The sequence below is a fragment of the Nannospalax galili genome, unplaced genomic scaffold, assembly GCF_000622305.1.
Source record: "Nannospalax galili isolate Female #2095 unplaced genomic scaffold, S.galili_v1.0 scaffold945, whole genome shotgun sequence".
NCBI classification, from domain to species: domain Eukaryota; kingdom Metazoa; phylum Chordata; class Mammalia; order Rodentia; family Spalacidae; genus Nannospalax; species Nannospalax galili.
Window position 1 is genome coordinate 1,431,157 of NW_008352650.1, and position 11,744 is coordinate 1,442,900.

The window sequence follows — 11,744 nt, forward strand, 5'->3', positions numbered from 1 at the left end:
CTGTCCGGAGTGGGCCGGGGCGGGGAGTGCTGGAGGTCGCGGGGCGCACGGCCACCCCCGCCGCTCCCGCTCCACCACCCACTTCGGAGGAGTTTGAATGTCGAGTTCACTTGGAGAGCACTCCCGCGAATCGAAAAGGACTATAAATTACAGCTTTTGCTTTTAAGAAGACAGAAAAAGGGAAAAGCAAAAGTTCTGATGCGCATTCTTAGATGCAAACCCCGCCAAGCCCCTCCCTTCCCTCCCCTCGCCCCGCCACCAACCACCACCCGAGTCCGGCTCCGGCTGTGACCCCCTTGCGGCCCTGCCGGGTGCTTCCCGCGCCCGGACTGGTGCGCAGCCCGCCGCCGGCCCCATGGAGTGGCCTGGCGGCCAAGCATCCCTCCGAGAACAGGACCCACCCTCCCCACCCTCCCCCGGCTAGGGAGGCTTGTCCAAGTCTTCGTGGGAGGTGGGGCCGCCGACTCCTGGCGATGCTACAGGCGCGCAAAGAAGTCCACCCCGAATACTTTTCTTGTAAAACAACTGTCTGGCGCTCTGGGCACTGACATGACACGCAATCTCCCAATTTATCCTGGCATTTCGGGAATGTAAACAGATTCGCTGGATTTCTTTTCTCTCTGCAGAGTAAGGAAAGGAATCGAGGGAACGGGGAGATTTTTGTCCACACGACTTATACACAAGGTCCGCGTGTACGGCACTCACACCTCGGGTAAAGTGCACCTCCTGGCGTGGTGGAACAGCCCCACCCACCCGCGATATTTACCTTCAACAACACACGGGGAAGTTATTTAAGTCAATACCTTTTCCCCTAATAGACTTCTTAATCTAATAAAAAAAAAAAATAGAAAAAAGAAAACTAGGCTGACCCCACCCCCCTTTTTCTGATTGGGAAGCCAACCTTTTGTTGGCCTAACTGGCCAATGGGAAGAGAGCAAAATCCCGGCCCTGCCTTGGTGCCAGGAGTCTGGCATTGGGAATCGGGTGGAGGGAGGAGGGAGGAGGTGGGCAGGCTGTCCCTCCAGACACCCTCAGAAACCCAGTGCCCAAGCCCCCAACTATCCTACTGCCCTGGGGCGAAGGTCCTTTTTGTCCCAGCTCAGTCTAACCCTACTAAACCGCAATCTCTCTCTCTCCTTGTTTAAATAAAACAACTTCAAGAGTTGAAATATATATATTTGGATATTTTTCTTAAATAACATATTTACATCTAATAGAAAATAGAACTCTAGAGATAATTTCCAACCAGACGGAGGAAGAGGAATGAAAGGGACTGGGGTGGGGGAGGGGGAAGTTAAGGACAGGACCAGCCAGAAGGCCACATCCCACCTAGAAATAAAAAGCACTATGCCACATTTGCGCTCGCTCACTCTGGCCTGCTCTTGTCCTGGGCTCCCTGCCCCCAGCAATTCATCTTTTCTCCTTAAAGAAGCCTTGGTCCGTGTTACTTTCCTTAATGGTTACGGTCAAAAAGTTTGAAGTCACATCTGTGACCACCACCTTCTCCAGGTTAGTCAGAGACGGGCTCCAAGACTCTTCCTCTGGGTCCCCCAGGATTCTGGCCACTGGGATCCTGGCGATGAGGGAGGGCCTTCCTCCTTGGGCCCCCATGTCCCGATACAGGCTCCCCACAGATCCTGGGGTGCCTGAACTATGCCGGACCCTGGGGCCACCAGGATCTAGGGCACCTTGGCCTTTGGCCTCCAGGAAGGTAGCCCTGTGCTTTATCACCCTGGCTGGAAAGGTGTCCACAGCCAGTTTGCCTGAGGCCTCCGTGGAGCTGGGGCTGGTCACACCACATTGCACCAGGTCCGAGTCCTGCCTTCGGGCCAGCTGGATCACACTGTGGCCGGCTGGAAACTTTCCTGTCCCAGTAGGGGTGTCATCCAGCTTCCTGCCTTTGAGGTATTCTCCGAGGCCATCGCTGGGCTCTCCCAAAGGCCTCTGTGAGGGGTCCAGAAGCTCCTTCCGGGGCTTGGGACCTCGCTTCTTGGAGCTGTCCCCAGGTGAGCTGGGCTTGTCATCTACACGGCTGGCACCCCTTTCTCGTTCCCTCTCACGATCTCGCTCCCTCTCTCGCTCTCGGTCCCGCTCCCTTTCCCTCTCCCGGTCCCGGTCCCGAGGGGGGTCTACTCGGCAGGTGCTGCTGGTACTGCTGCTGCTCCCTGGTGGGGACAGACCCATGTTCCGAAGGCCTTCCCGGGCCCGAGAAGTAGATGCCAAATCCTGGGGTGAGCGGCCTGGGTAGGGGATCCGGATGCCTCGGGCAGAGTCACTTCTGAACTCGTAGGTTTTGGCTTTTGCCTTGGCCTGGGCCTGCAGAGAGAAGGTGGTGTCAAGAACAGCAGGGCCCCACCCCCCACACCTCCTCCAGCCTTGACTGCCCAGCTTCATCCCATGCCTGTAAATCTACACGGGTGGGAAGGTGGGGCTTAGTGGTAGTGGTCTGGGGGAGGGGAAGAGGATCTGTCTGGAAGCAGCCAATTGCAAACAACCCACTCCTGTATTCCATTCTAGGTCCTTTTGGGATGGCTGAAGGAATAAAGGCCTGCTGCTATAGCTAAGTCCCGCCCCCAGAACCCCTGGGTGCAGCCATTGACTTGAGGATGTGCTGTCAGAGGACACCCTCCTAGATTACAAATAAGCAGAGGGTACAGACACCCCATTGGTTCACAAGTCCTCAGGGTCCCCTCTGAATGCTCACAGCCCACCATTGGAGACTGCCACACCACCTTGAGAAGGAAGGTTTTGGGTTTGGGCCCTCGCTTTTTGGGGCCATAGAGCTCCATCTCCCGCTCCCTAAAGAAAGAAAGAAAGAAAGAAGGGGGTGTGTGAGCAAAGAAACAAGCAGGGCTCAGTCTCAGCTACACCAAAGCCACAAGCTACCCTTCCCAGTGAGTGGCTGTGCTGAGAGGGGTCTGTACCTTTCCTCAAAGGCCGCAAGCAGCCGGGCATCCAGGATGTTTTCTTCTGGCTCCCATGTGCTGTACCTAAAGGGAATCAGAAAGAAGAGGACATCAGTCCCTGAAGCAGGCAGAGGGCAGAGCAGAGGGTGTGTGTGTGTGTGTGTGTGTGTGTGTGTGTGTGTATGTGTAACTTTTCTGGATGCCTTGTGTTGTATTTCAATGTAAAGAGAAAAGAAGGAAGAAAGAAACCTCAATAACAGTGTGGGGTTGGGACTGCATATAACCTACTTACTTCTGCGACCAGCCCTTCCATTTCACGAGGTATTCCATGCGTCCCTGCGGATGCAAAAGGGAAAATACGTGTGTGTGTGTGTGTGTGTGCGCGCGTGAGGAGGAATGCATGACGAGGACACAAGAAATACACGCGAAAATGCAAGCACCAAATGCATGCTGGAAACCCAATCGCCAAAGACACCAGCCCGCTGCATCGCCCCTGCACAAAGTGCATGCACCGGCATTCATTCCCCCACCCCGCCCCCCATCCATGCAATCTGTGCATGGCTGCAAGTCTAAGGGGGACGCTGGGGCTCAGAGCTGCCGCCGCCGCCGCCGCCACGGCCGCTACTGGGACCTGGGGGAAGGGAAGCTGGGCTGCAGCAGGGGGAGGGAACCTGGGCCCGGAGGGGAGGGCCCGGCCGCGCCAAGGCCGGAGGCCCGGGCCACTTACTTTCCGTATGCGCCGCTTCAGGAGGGCTTCGGCCGCGAACACCCGCTCCCCCACCGCCGAAAGCTCCATGTTGACTCCCCGCTTCCCCCCTCGGCCGCTTCCAGGAGCAGAAAAGCAGCAGCCAGCGCACGACAGCCCATAATACTCTCCCGCTGACGTCAGTTCTCCTCCCTCCCCGCGCCAGCTCCCTCCCTCTGCGCCCCCGCCCGCGCCGCCGCGCTCGGCGCCCTCCTCCCCGCCCGGCGCTTCCTCCCGCCCCACGTGTTGCTAACGACGTTGCTAAAGCGGAGCGGCCGAGGCCCGTTCCCGGGACGCTGATTGGACGAGCTTCCGGCCACGCCCCTCTCCCTTTCTCCCCCGCGTTGCTACGTGACCCGCGTTCCAATCGCCAGGGGGCGGAGTCGAAGGCGACTCCAGAGACCAGGGGTGGGGGCTGCCGGCGGAAGTGACGCAGGGCGGGGCGGGCCAGGCGGCTGTCAGTCTGCGAGGCTGGCCGGGGGGCGGCTGCCCTCTGCTCTCGCCCGGGCCTCCGTCCTCCGCCGCCGAGTGGTCCCCCTGGTGCCCGGCGTGTCCCCCGCCGCTCTCGCTGGGACCCCCGCGGCGGTGTCAGCCGGGCCCCGACCCCCGGCAGACCCAGGCCCACCCTCCCGCACGGCCCCAGCCTCTCACGGTCCCATCCCCCGCCGCGCGCGCCGCACAATGCACAATGCACAGGTGCTGGGACGCCGCGGGCCGCGCGCGAACCCCGGGACCTGCGGCGCGCCCTCTCCGAAACCCCCCTCCCGCTCCCGGACCCCTCCCCTCGATCCGCGCACCCGCGGTCTCCATGGCAACACCCCCCTCCCCGTCGTCGCCAGTCCCATCCCGCTAACAAATCAACGTGCCCGCTCGGCTCCGGGTCTCCAGTTGCGCAGCGCTGCCCGCGCCCACCCTCCGGGCCCTGCACGCCGCGCTGGCCGGAGCGCTGCCCCGGGCTTCGGGAGCCGAACGTAGACCCGAGGCAGGCCGGTGGTTCCGACCCGGGACCTCCTGGGTTGGGAGACCCCCCCCGCGGGAAGGGCCCTCGACTCTGTCCTGCCCCCCCCCGACGGCTGATGCCACCTGCCCCCGCCTGGGCAGCCCGCCCACACGAGAAGCCGGCCTTGGCCAGGTCGGCCCCGGCCTAGGTGGGTTTAGAGCGTGGACGACCATCAAGGCAAAGCATAGGGCTTGGCTGGTTTTGGGGTGAGCAGCTGGGGGATGCCTCGGACTTCCTCCAGAACCGGGTGTCCGGCCAGCGCACTTCCTGTCTCACGCTCTTCTCGACTTGCGCGGTGGCTACACCGAGAGGAACGTGGGCGCGGAAGTTGGGGGGTGCGTCTTGGGGTCTAGTGTGGCCTTGGGGAGAGGGTCTCGAACGCCGAGATGGCGAGTCCCGGGTAGGAGGACAGGGTCACTCAGAGATGCTTCGATCCCGCACTCGTGTGCGCGCAATCGCTGACCCTTCGCTTCCCCGGCGCTTTGTCCTGGGAGCGGGGTGACCAGTGTTGAGGGTTCGGCAGCTGCAGTCTGGGCCCACCTACCCCCCCCTTTTCTTTCATCGTTCAAGCTCCGGATCACAGTGCCCAACTCCTCGGAACCCACGATTTAGTTAAATCGCGATGATCCACTTGACTGGGAGCCGCTTCCCTGGCCAGGGATAGGGAGAAAGGAAAAGCAGAGCGAAAGAAGGAACGCTACAGACAGAAGCGGCGAGCCAAGGAGTCTGGTTCGAAGGGCAGGAAGCCTAACGCGGAAAGCTGGCCTCCCGTCCAAAGCGAGGTGCAGGGCAGGCGGGCGCGGTTCTCCGCCGTGGGGCAGGCGCAGAGCTGCCCCCCCCCAGCCCTCCTCTTGCCCCTGCCACAGCGGGTTCCAGTTTTTGGCCTCATTCCCAGACTTTACAAGGTGGGTGCGAGGTTCAGCAATCCCATCTCTCCAGTTCTTAACGAACAGCGCACCCACGACACCCAGATCGCCCGGGTGACCCGCGCCCGCCGCCTGCAAGAGGCCGCCGACGGCTGCGTCCTTAATCATAAAAAGTCATTCTCGGTAACAAATAGTTTCGTCGGCCGGTGCCAGCGATACAGCTGTTTCTGTTTAAGCTTAAATACTTTCCAACAGTTTGGGCAGTAAAAATAAAGTCGGCCTCAGCCGCCTGTAAGTGTCTGGTTTCCCCGCCCAGGGAAAGCCCACCCTAGCCCTCGGTCCGGGTCGCTCTAAGCGCCCTGCCTGCCGGCTCTTGGATCTGCTGCCCGCCTCGGGGCGACCGCTGTCGAGCCACCCGGAGCCAAGCGCGGCCCGCGGCTCTTCCAAGGACTGCAGGGCCACCTGGAAGCGGGAGTGAGTGCGCTGCGTGGAGAGGCTGGGGGAACAGTCCCCCTCCCCTCCATCGCCTTCTCCCACCCCTGGGAACTTTGCCCATCCGGAGAAAAGTGGTGGTTTCCCTTCAGCTTGGGTTTCGGGGAACACTGTCCCCAAATTGTGCCTGCCCTCAGAGCCTCTACGGACCTGGGGTTTTCAGGAGGCGGGCCACGCATCAGTTGATAGTTTCAGTTTCACCCCCAAACCTTAGCTCTTCTCCATCCGAATTCATCGCTCCTCTCCTTCCCTTTCTTCCTCTTCTGTCTTGCTTTCCTTCCCACGTTCTCTAAGTCTCACTTTTTTGCCTAAATAACCCGTGAAGCTTGACATGGAGAAAGGAATATTCCCCAGCTCTGCCAGGTACCGCTGCCTCCTCTAAAAGGGCAGTTAGCTGATGATTGTTTCTGACTTCTGGCTCCATTTCCCCGTTTTATGCCTCATGGTCATCCTTTCCTAACAGCTTGCTCTGGTCAAAATTAGTACTTGAGAGTTGTCTCAGTTTGCAAACGTGTAGGGGGCTCCTGCGAAACAGGAAAAGTACAGAATAACCCGAGGTCGGAGGGAGCCCGGCTCTTGTCAAGGCAGAGTGAGCGGTCCTGCGGAAGAAGTCTACCGCGGAGGGGGTGGGAAGTCTCTGCACCCGCGCGCCCAGCTCCAAGCTAGAGCGGGGTTGCAGAGGTGTGACATCAGGTTTCTGGCAGGCCGCGCTCCTGGACAGTTTGGAAACAGAAGTGGCCATCTGAGGAATGGGTGTGCAGTCTCACTCGTCCAGAGCTGGGGTCTGCTTTGGTGGAAATGGGAATTTGCCTGTGTGTGCCAGGAGAGGGCACCCGCTTGTGAGGGGTAGTGTCCTCATTCTAACCCAGTCTAGACCGGGTTTGGGCGGGTCAGCTGTTAGCGCTGTCCCGGGAACCTGCGCAAGGATTCCCTGCACCTTTTCCCACTGAAACCCCCCTTGCCCGCCGGCTCAATTCTCCACACCTCTCCTTTACACACAAGGGCTTTCCTCTTTCCAAGTTAATAATTGCTCTTCCCACGTGCACCTTCCAGGAGTAAACAAAACGAAGTTTCAGTGAACAAGAATTCGCTGATCTCAAGCTCACTTCCAGACAGCCGCCGCTGCCAGGTTTGCGTGCGCCGCCTCTGCAGTAAATAAGGTAACTGCTTCCTATTACTTTAGGCCATATGGCTGCAATTTGAGTGTCTTTGGAGACAGTGCGTGTGTAGGGGAGGGGGGCCCAAGGGGGAGTGAAAGTGGAAATCAAATGCTCTTAGATCGCATTTTTATGAAGGAAATTGTCTGCGATTCTCCTTAACAGCCTCCCGGCTCAGCAGACAAACTGCTAGGTTTCTTTGTTTACAGAAATGCGGACTCCCGCTGGCCTGGGGACACCTGCTACCCGAACCTCCGGCCTCCAGCCCTATTTCTCACCGACTCCGGTGACCTGGAAACGGGGCTCAAGACCGCCCTTCTCCACCAAGAACCCTAACCGGCCGCTGGGTGCCCGCCCGACCTCTTCCATCCCAAGCTGTCAAAGATTCCGTGGAGCCCTCCGAGCCCGACTTGGACTGTGGGCCCGCATCTGGGGCCACTGAGGCCTGGATGTGCCCGCTGACCACCGACGCAGGTTCCCAGGAGCGAAGCCTAAAGCTGGCGTGGTCCTGGGAAAGACCGGCGCGCCGGGTGGGGTGCTCGGCTCTTCGGTCGCCGTCCAGACTAGCAAGCCCCAGCGCGTTCTCAGCTTGAGGCTGAGGCCAGGCCTCGGCTAGTTCTTTGGGAGCTTTTCAACTGCGCGGCTTGGCGGGCGTCGGACCTGCCCAGTCTTGGCCACGCACGCGGGCGGATTTGGAGCTATGAAGTGAGCTCAGGCGGTTCTGAGTGGCCATGTGGGCCGTGGCTACTCGAGCCATGCCCCTTGGCCAGTAGCTGACCTCCCACCGACCTGGAGGTGGATCAGGCAGGCATCCACTCATCAGGGCTGGGTGCCTGCTTGAGTGAATTATCTCCTGCTGCCCTAGTGGTAGTAGTGACCCCCCACACCCTAGACAGAAGTTGGAAGGCCCAGCCTGGGCAGGTTGCCCAGGATCTGTGTCTGTGGCTCCAGCCCCAGATTAAGAAGGGCCTTGCTTTCCTACTCCACATTCTCTTCTCACCCCCTCCTAGCAAAGGTTCTTGGACAGCAGAAGGGGTAATGCTGAATGAGAAAAGCCCACCCTGGGTAGCCGAGGGCCTGCACACACCAGTCACATTTGGTGCCTACCCCCTTAACCACAGGACCCAGAGCCAGCCCCCTAAGTCCTCCAGGGAGGAAAAGTCCCAAGTAGAAGCCCCTCCATCAGGCAGCTACAGTGGACCTGACCTTTGCAACCAGCCACCCAGGGGACTCACAGCATCCAGGGAAGATCAACTCTCCAGTTCCTCTTTGATAGGTGGGACTGAGACTTGCCCAGGCTGAGGCCCACAGCAAAGGTTCTGCCCGGAAAGTTTAGCTCCTACTGCTGTCACAGCAGGGGCTTACAACCCTCAGGGCATTTCAGTTCAACTAGGACTTGAGAAAGGAATCTGAGGTAAGAAAGGGGGGGGGGGGCCTGGGATAGCACACAAGTCTCTTAGCAGATCTCTCAACAACAAAAAAGGGTAAGACTGTTCTAATAGGAAAGTGAAGGTTTCCAGAAATTGCTCCACACAGCCAGAGACTGGATGTGGATGGAAATCTTCACAGCTATGTGGGCTGTGGGACCAGCCTGCTTTGAGTTCAAATCCACTTGCTACCTGTATTGCTTGTGTGTACAAAAGTTATTTAACCTCTCTGAGCTAAGGATTCCAACAGTTAGATTTAGGGACAGGACTTCCAGATTTAGCTCAGTCTGCAGTCAAACTCCGATCCTCCTCTTGCCTCAGTCTCCAGAGTAGGGCTATTACTCTGAGTACCATATGCCCAGCTCTACTTTTAAAAAGGAGGTATTAGCATGCTTGTTTAACAAAATTCATAAGGTGGTTAAGATACATAGGCACAACACCCTGTCAGGCACGGAGAAATGTAACATGAAATGTTTGTTGGTGTTACTGCTGTAGATGTACGGTCGAAACAGGCTAAGGGAACCCAGCAGTTCTGATTTGGATGACTTTTCCCCAGGGAGCCTAGTGTCAGCCAAGACAGTACCTAGTTTTCAATGAGGGACACCCACGGAGAGGAAGCTGAGCTCCCACCCACCCTTCCTGGGACGCGGACGGTGTAATTCTCCGACATAGTTTGCGGGGCGGGGGTGCGGGGGTGGCACAGTGGCTAGTCAGGGAAACCCAGGCGCGGCGCCTCCGAGCGCTGGGCGGCAGGAGCACGCGCACAGTGGTTGACCCGGCACGCATGCGCGCAGTGGGGCGGACCCCCTTCCCAGCCCTTTCCCGGGAAAGCAGCCTGGCTTTGGTGGCGGAAGCCGGCCCTGGGATCTCGGAGGAGCCCTTAGGGTACTGGGGGAGGTGGCCCCGAGATGGGCGGGAGCTTTCGTGTAGCCTCGCCCCCGCCCACTTGCTGGGAAGGGCGCTGGCGGTGGATTTTTGGGGCTCTCTGTTCCCACCGCCTATAGAAACGGGGCTCGACGGACTGGACTGCATGGCCCAGCCCTGACCGACCGTGAGGCCAGGAGAGAGTAGGGCAGCGAGATGAGGGTCAAATGAGCAGCCTAGTTTGGCTTCAGGGCCTTGGAGTCCCTTCTGAGATCAGGGAGGTCCCCGAGCCCCCCCACCCCTAACCTGCCGCGTGGACTCTCCAGCTGTCCCCGAGGATCGAACCCTTTGGCAGCAGCTCAGGGCATCCCAAGTGTAGACTGACCCTGATTCTCTTTGCTCTGAGTCAGCCTTGGCCTAGGTATGCGGCTAGACTGGTGAGCGCCCTCTTCACCTACGGTGCCCAGCAGAAAGAGGGACCGCTTACCACCACCCCCCGGAAAACAAGGGGTTGACAGTGGCGTAAGGGATGGTAGCGCAGCCAAATCACCGGGCCCCCTGGGCCCCCTTGAACCCGGCTCCGTCCAAATCTTCCCTACCCGCGCCCAGACCCCGGAACAGGCTCCAGAAAAATCCGGGGAAGCCTCGTCCGGTGCACTTCCTATCCAGCCCCCAAGCGGAAGGAATCGAAGTGGCTACCGCCCAACCCGCACCCCTCGATGTCCGAGACCTCCAGTTACCTGCGGCCAGCGCCACGGCCTCCAGAGTGGTTTGCCCTGAGAGCCAAAGTTCAGCCTCTCCTTTTAGAAAAACCCAAGGTGCTGGAGACTGCCGGGTCATTCGAGGAAGCGCCGACGAGGCTGGGCCTCCTCCAGGACGTCGGGGTGGAGCAGCACGCGCCGCCCGCCCGCGGGAGTGGGCAAAGCGGTGTCTGCGCGCGTGGCGCCCAGCCCCGGGGCAGCAGTGTGGGAGTCCGCGCGGAAAACGCAACGATGGCCGGAGGAACCCGGCTTCTGCCTACACTCTTAACCAGCGCCGCTGCCTGCACCCGGCAGCCAGGTTTCCGCAGGACGGCCCCACGCGTGATGTCAGACACTGGCGGGCGTCGAGGTGTCGCGGCCCGCGAGTTGCAGCTTCGCGCACGCCCAGACGCGGTGTGGCGGGTTCCAGGGCTTTGAGAGCACGCAGGACCGGCGGCGGCCGGCTTCGCTCGGTTCACGAGCCTGGCAGCGGGGGGTCAGACTTGCGCTCCCTGGCTGCTCAGGGTGGTTCAGCCCTGGTGAAAGACCCGAAACCCCCTCCAGTCCACGAGCCCAGACGCCCGTTTTCGGAGCGGAGGAAGCCTTGGGTCCGCTCCCCCCCCACCCCCAGGAAATCAGATTCAGGGAACGTGGTACCGTATTTACCCACACAACCTTCTCCTTTGACATTTTGCACTCCTAAAGTTGGGGCAGCAGGAATTATGTGAACATTTGGGGCGGTCCAGCGCGCCTCCCCGCGCGGTTTTCTTCAGTTACTCTGGGAGCCCAGCTCCCTGATTGGCATAACAACAGCCTATCTGATACATCTCTGCAATCAGGCAAATTAATTTTTTTCCTCAACTCATCCTTAACATTCTGGAACAGGCTTGGGCTAGAAAAAGTGATTTGGTAAAGGATGTCTGGTCCTTAGGACCAGGGAGAGAGGAAGTTTAAATGTAATATTCACGCTGAGTTTCTGGGCTTTTCTGGTTTCAGGCTTAGAGTTTAAGTTACTTTGCCCGCAAACGGGCAAAGGGCAGAGCCGCTGTAAGGGTCCTTTAGGACACCTAGTCCATTACCCCATCTATGGTAGGGGGTTCCTAATTCCAGTGTGGTGGGAAGACCGGGTCAGGGTACACTGGTGGACTGGGGAGTTGAAGACTGACAGTAAATGTGACCCGGTGGGGAGGGATAGATCCAAAGTGCGTCAGGGAAGGATTAAGGTGGCGGCTAGTGACCAGGGCTTGGTGCCCGGGTCTGTGCGCTCCTTGGCTCGGCTCCCCACTCTTTGGAGAGTTGAGGCAGAGCACTTCCTGCTCCTGGATAGGCATCTCCTACACTGTGGCAGCAGAAGTCGTTAGATTTAAAGCAGAATAAAAGGGTGCGTGGGCGGTGAGGGGCATTATGGGGGGAGGAAACATCTTTTACACATTAAAAATCTTCTTGATCTTTCTTAATATGAGGAGAAGTGGGAGGGGGAAACCCGCAAATAAATATGGTAAATGAGTTCGGACCAGAACTGTAATCCTGGGGCCACTTTTAGGCAA

The 11,744-nt window shown here is 59.1% G+C and overlaps 1 protein-coding gene and 1 long non-coding RNA gene across 2 annotated transcripts; one reads left to right on the forward strand and one right to left on the reverse strand.

Moving 5' to 3' along the window:
* Positions 1–1,160: 1,160 nt before the first annotated feature.
* Positions 1,161–3,808, reverse strand: Cbx8 (chromobox 8). Its single transcript, XM_008849672.1, has 5 exons — positions 3,634–3,808; positions 3,199–3,242; positions 2,925–2,990; positions 2,733–2,799; positions 1,161–2,316 (listed from the first exon to the last, which is right to left on the reverse strand). The coding sequence occupies exons 1-5, from the start codon at positions 3,700–3,702 to the stop codon at positions 1,411–1,413; spliced, it is 1,152 nt and encodes a 383-aa protein (XP_008847894.1). The 5' UTR covers positions 3,703–3,808; the 3' UTR covers positions 1,161–1,410.
* A 1,018-nt stretch (positions 3,809–4,826) lies between these two features.
* LOC115067096 lies at positions 4,827–9,002 on the forward strand. Its single transcript, XR_003846529.1, has 3 exons — positions 4,827–5,556; positions 7,063–7,169; positions 7,376–9,002. It is a non-coding gene; the product is annotated as an uncharacterized LOC115067096 (long non-coding RNA).
* The last annotated feature ends 2,742 nt before the right edge of the window (positions 9,003–11,744 follow it).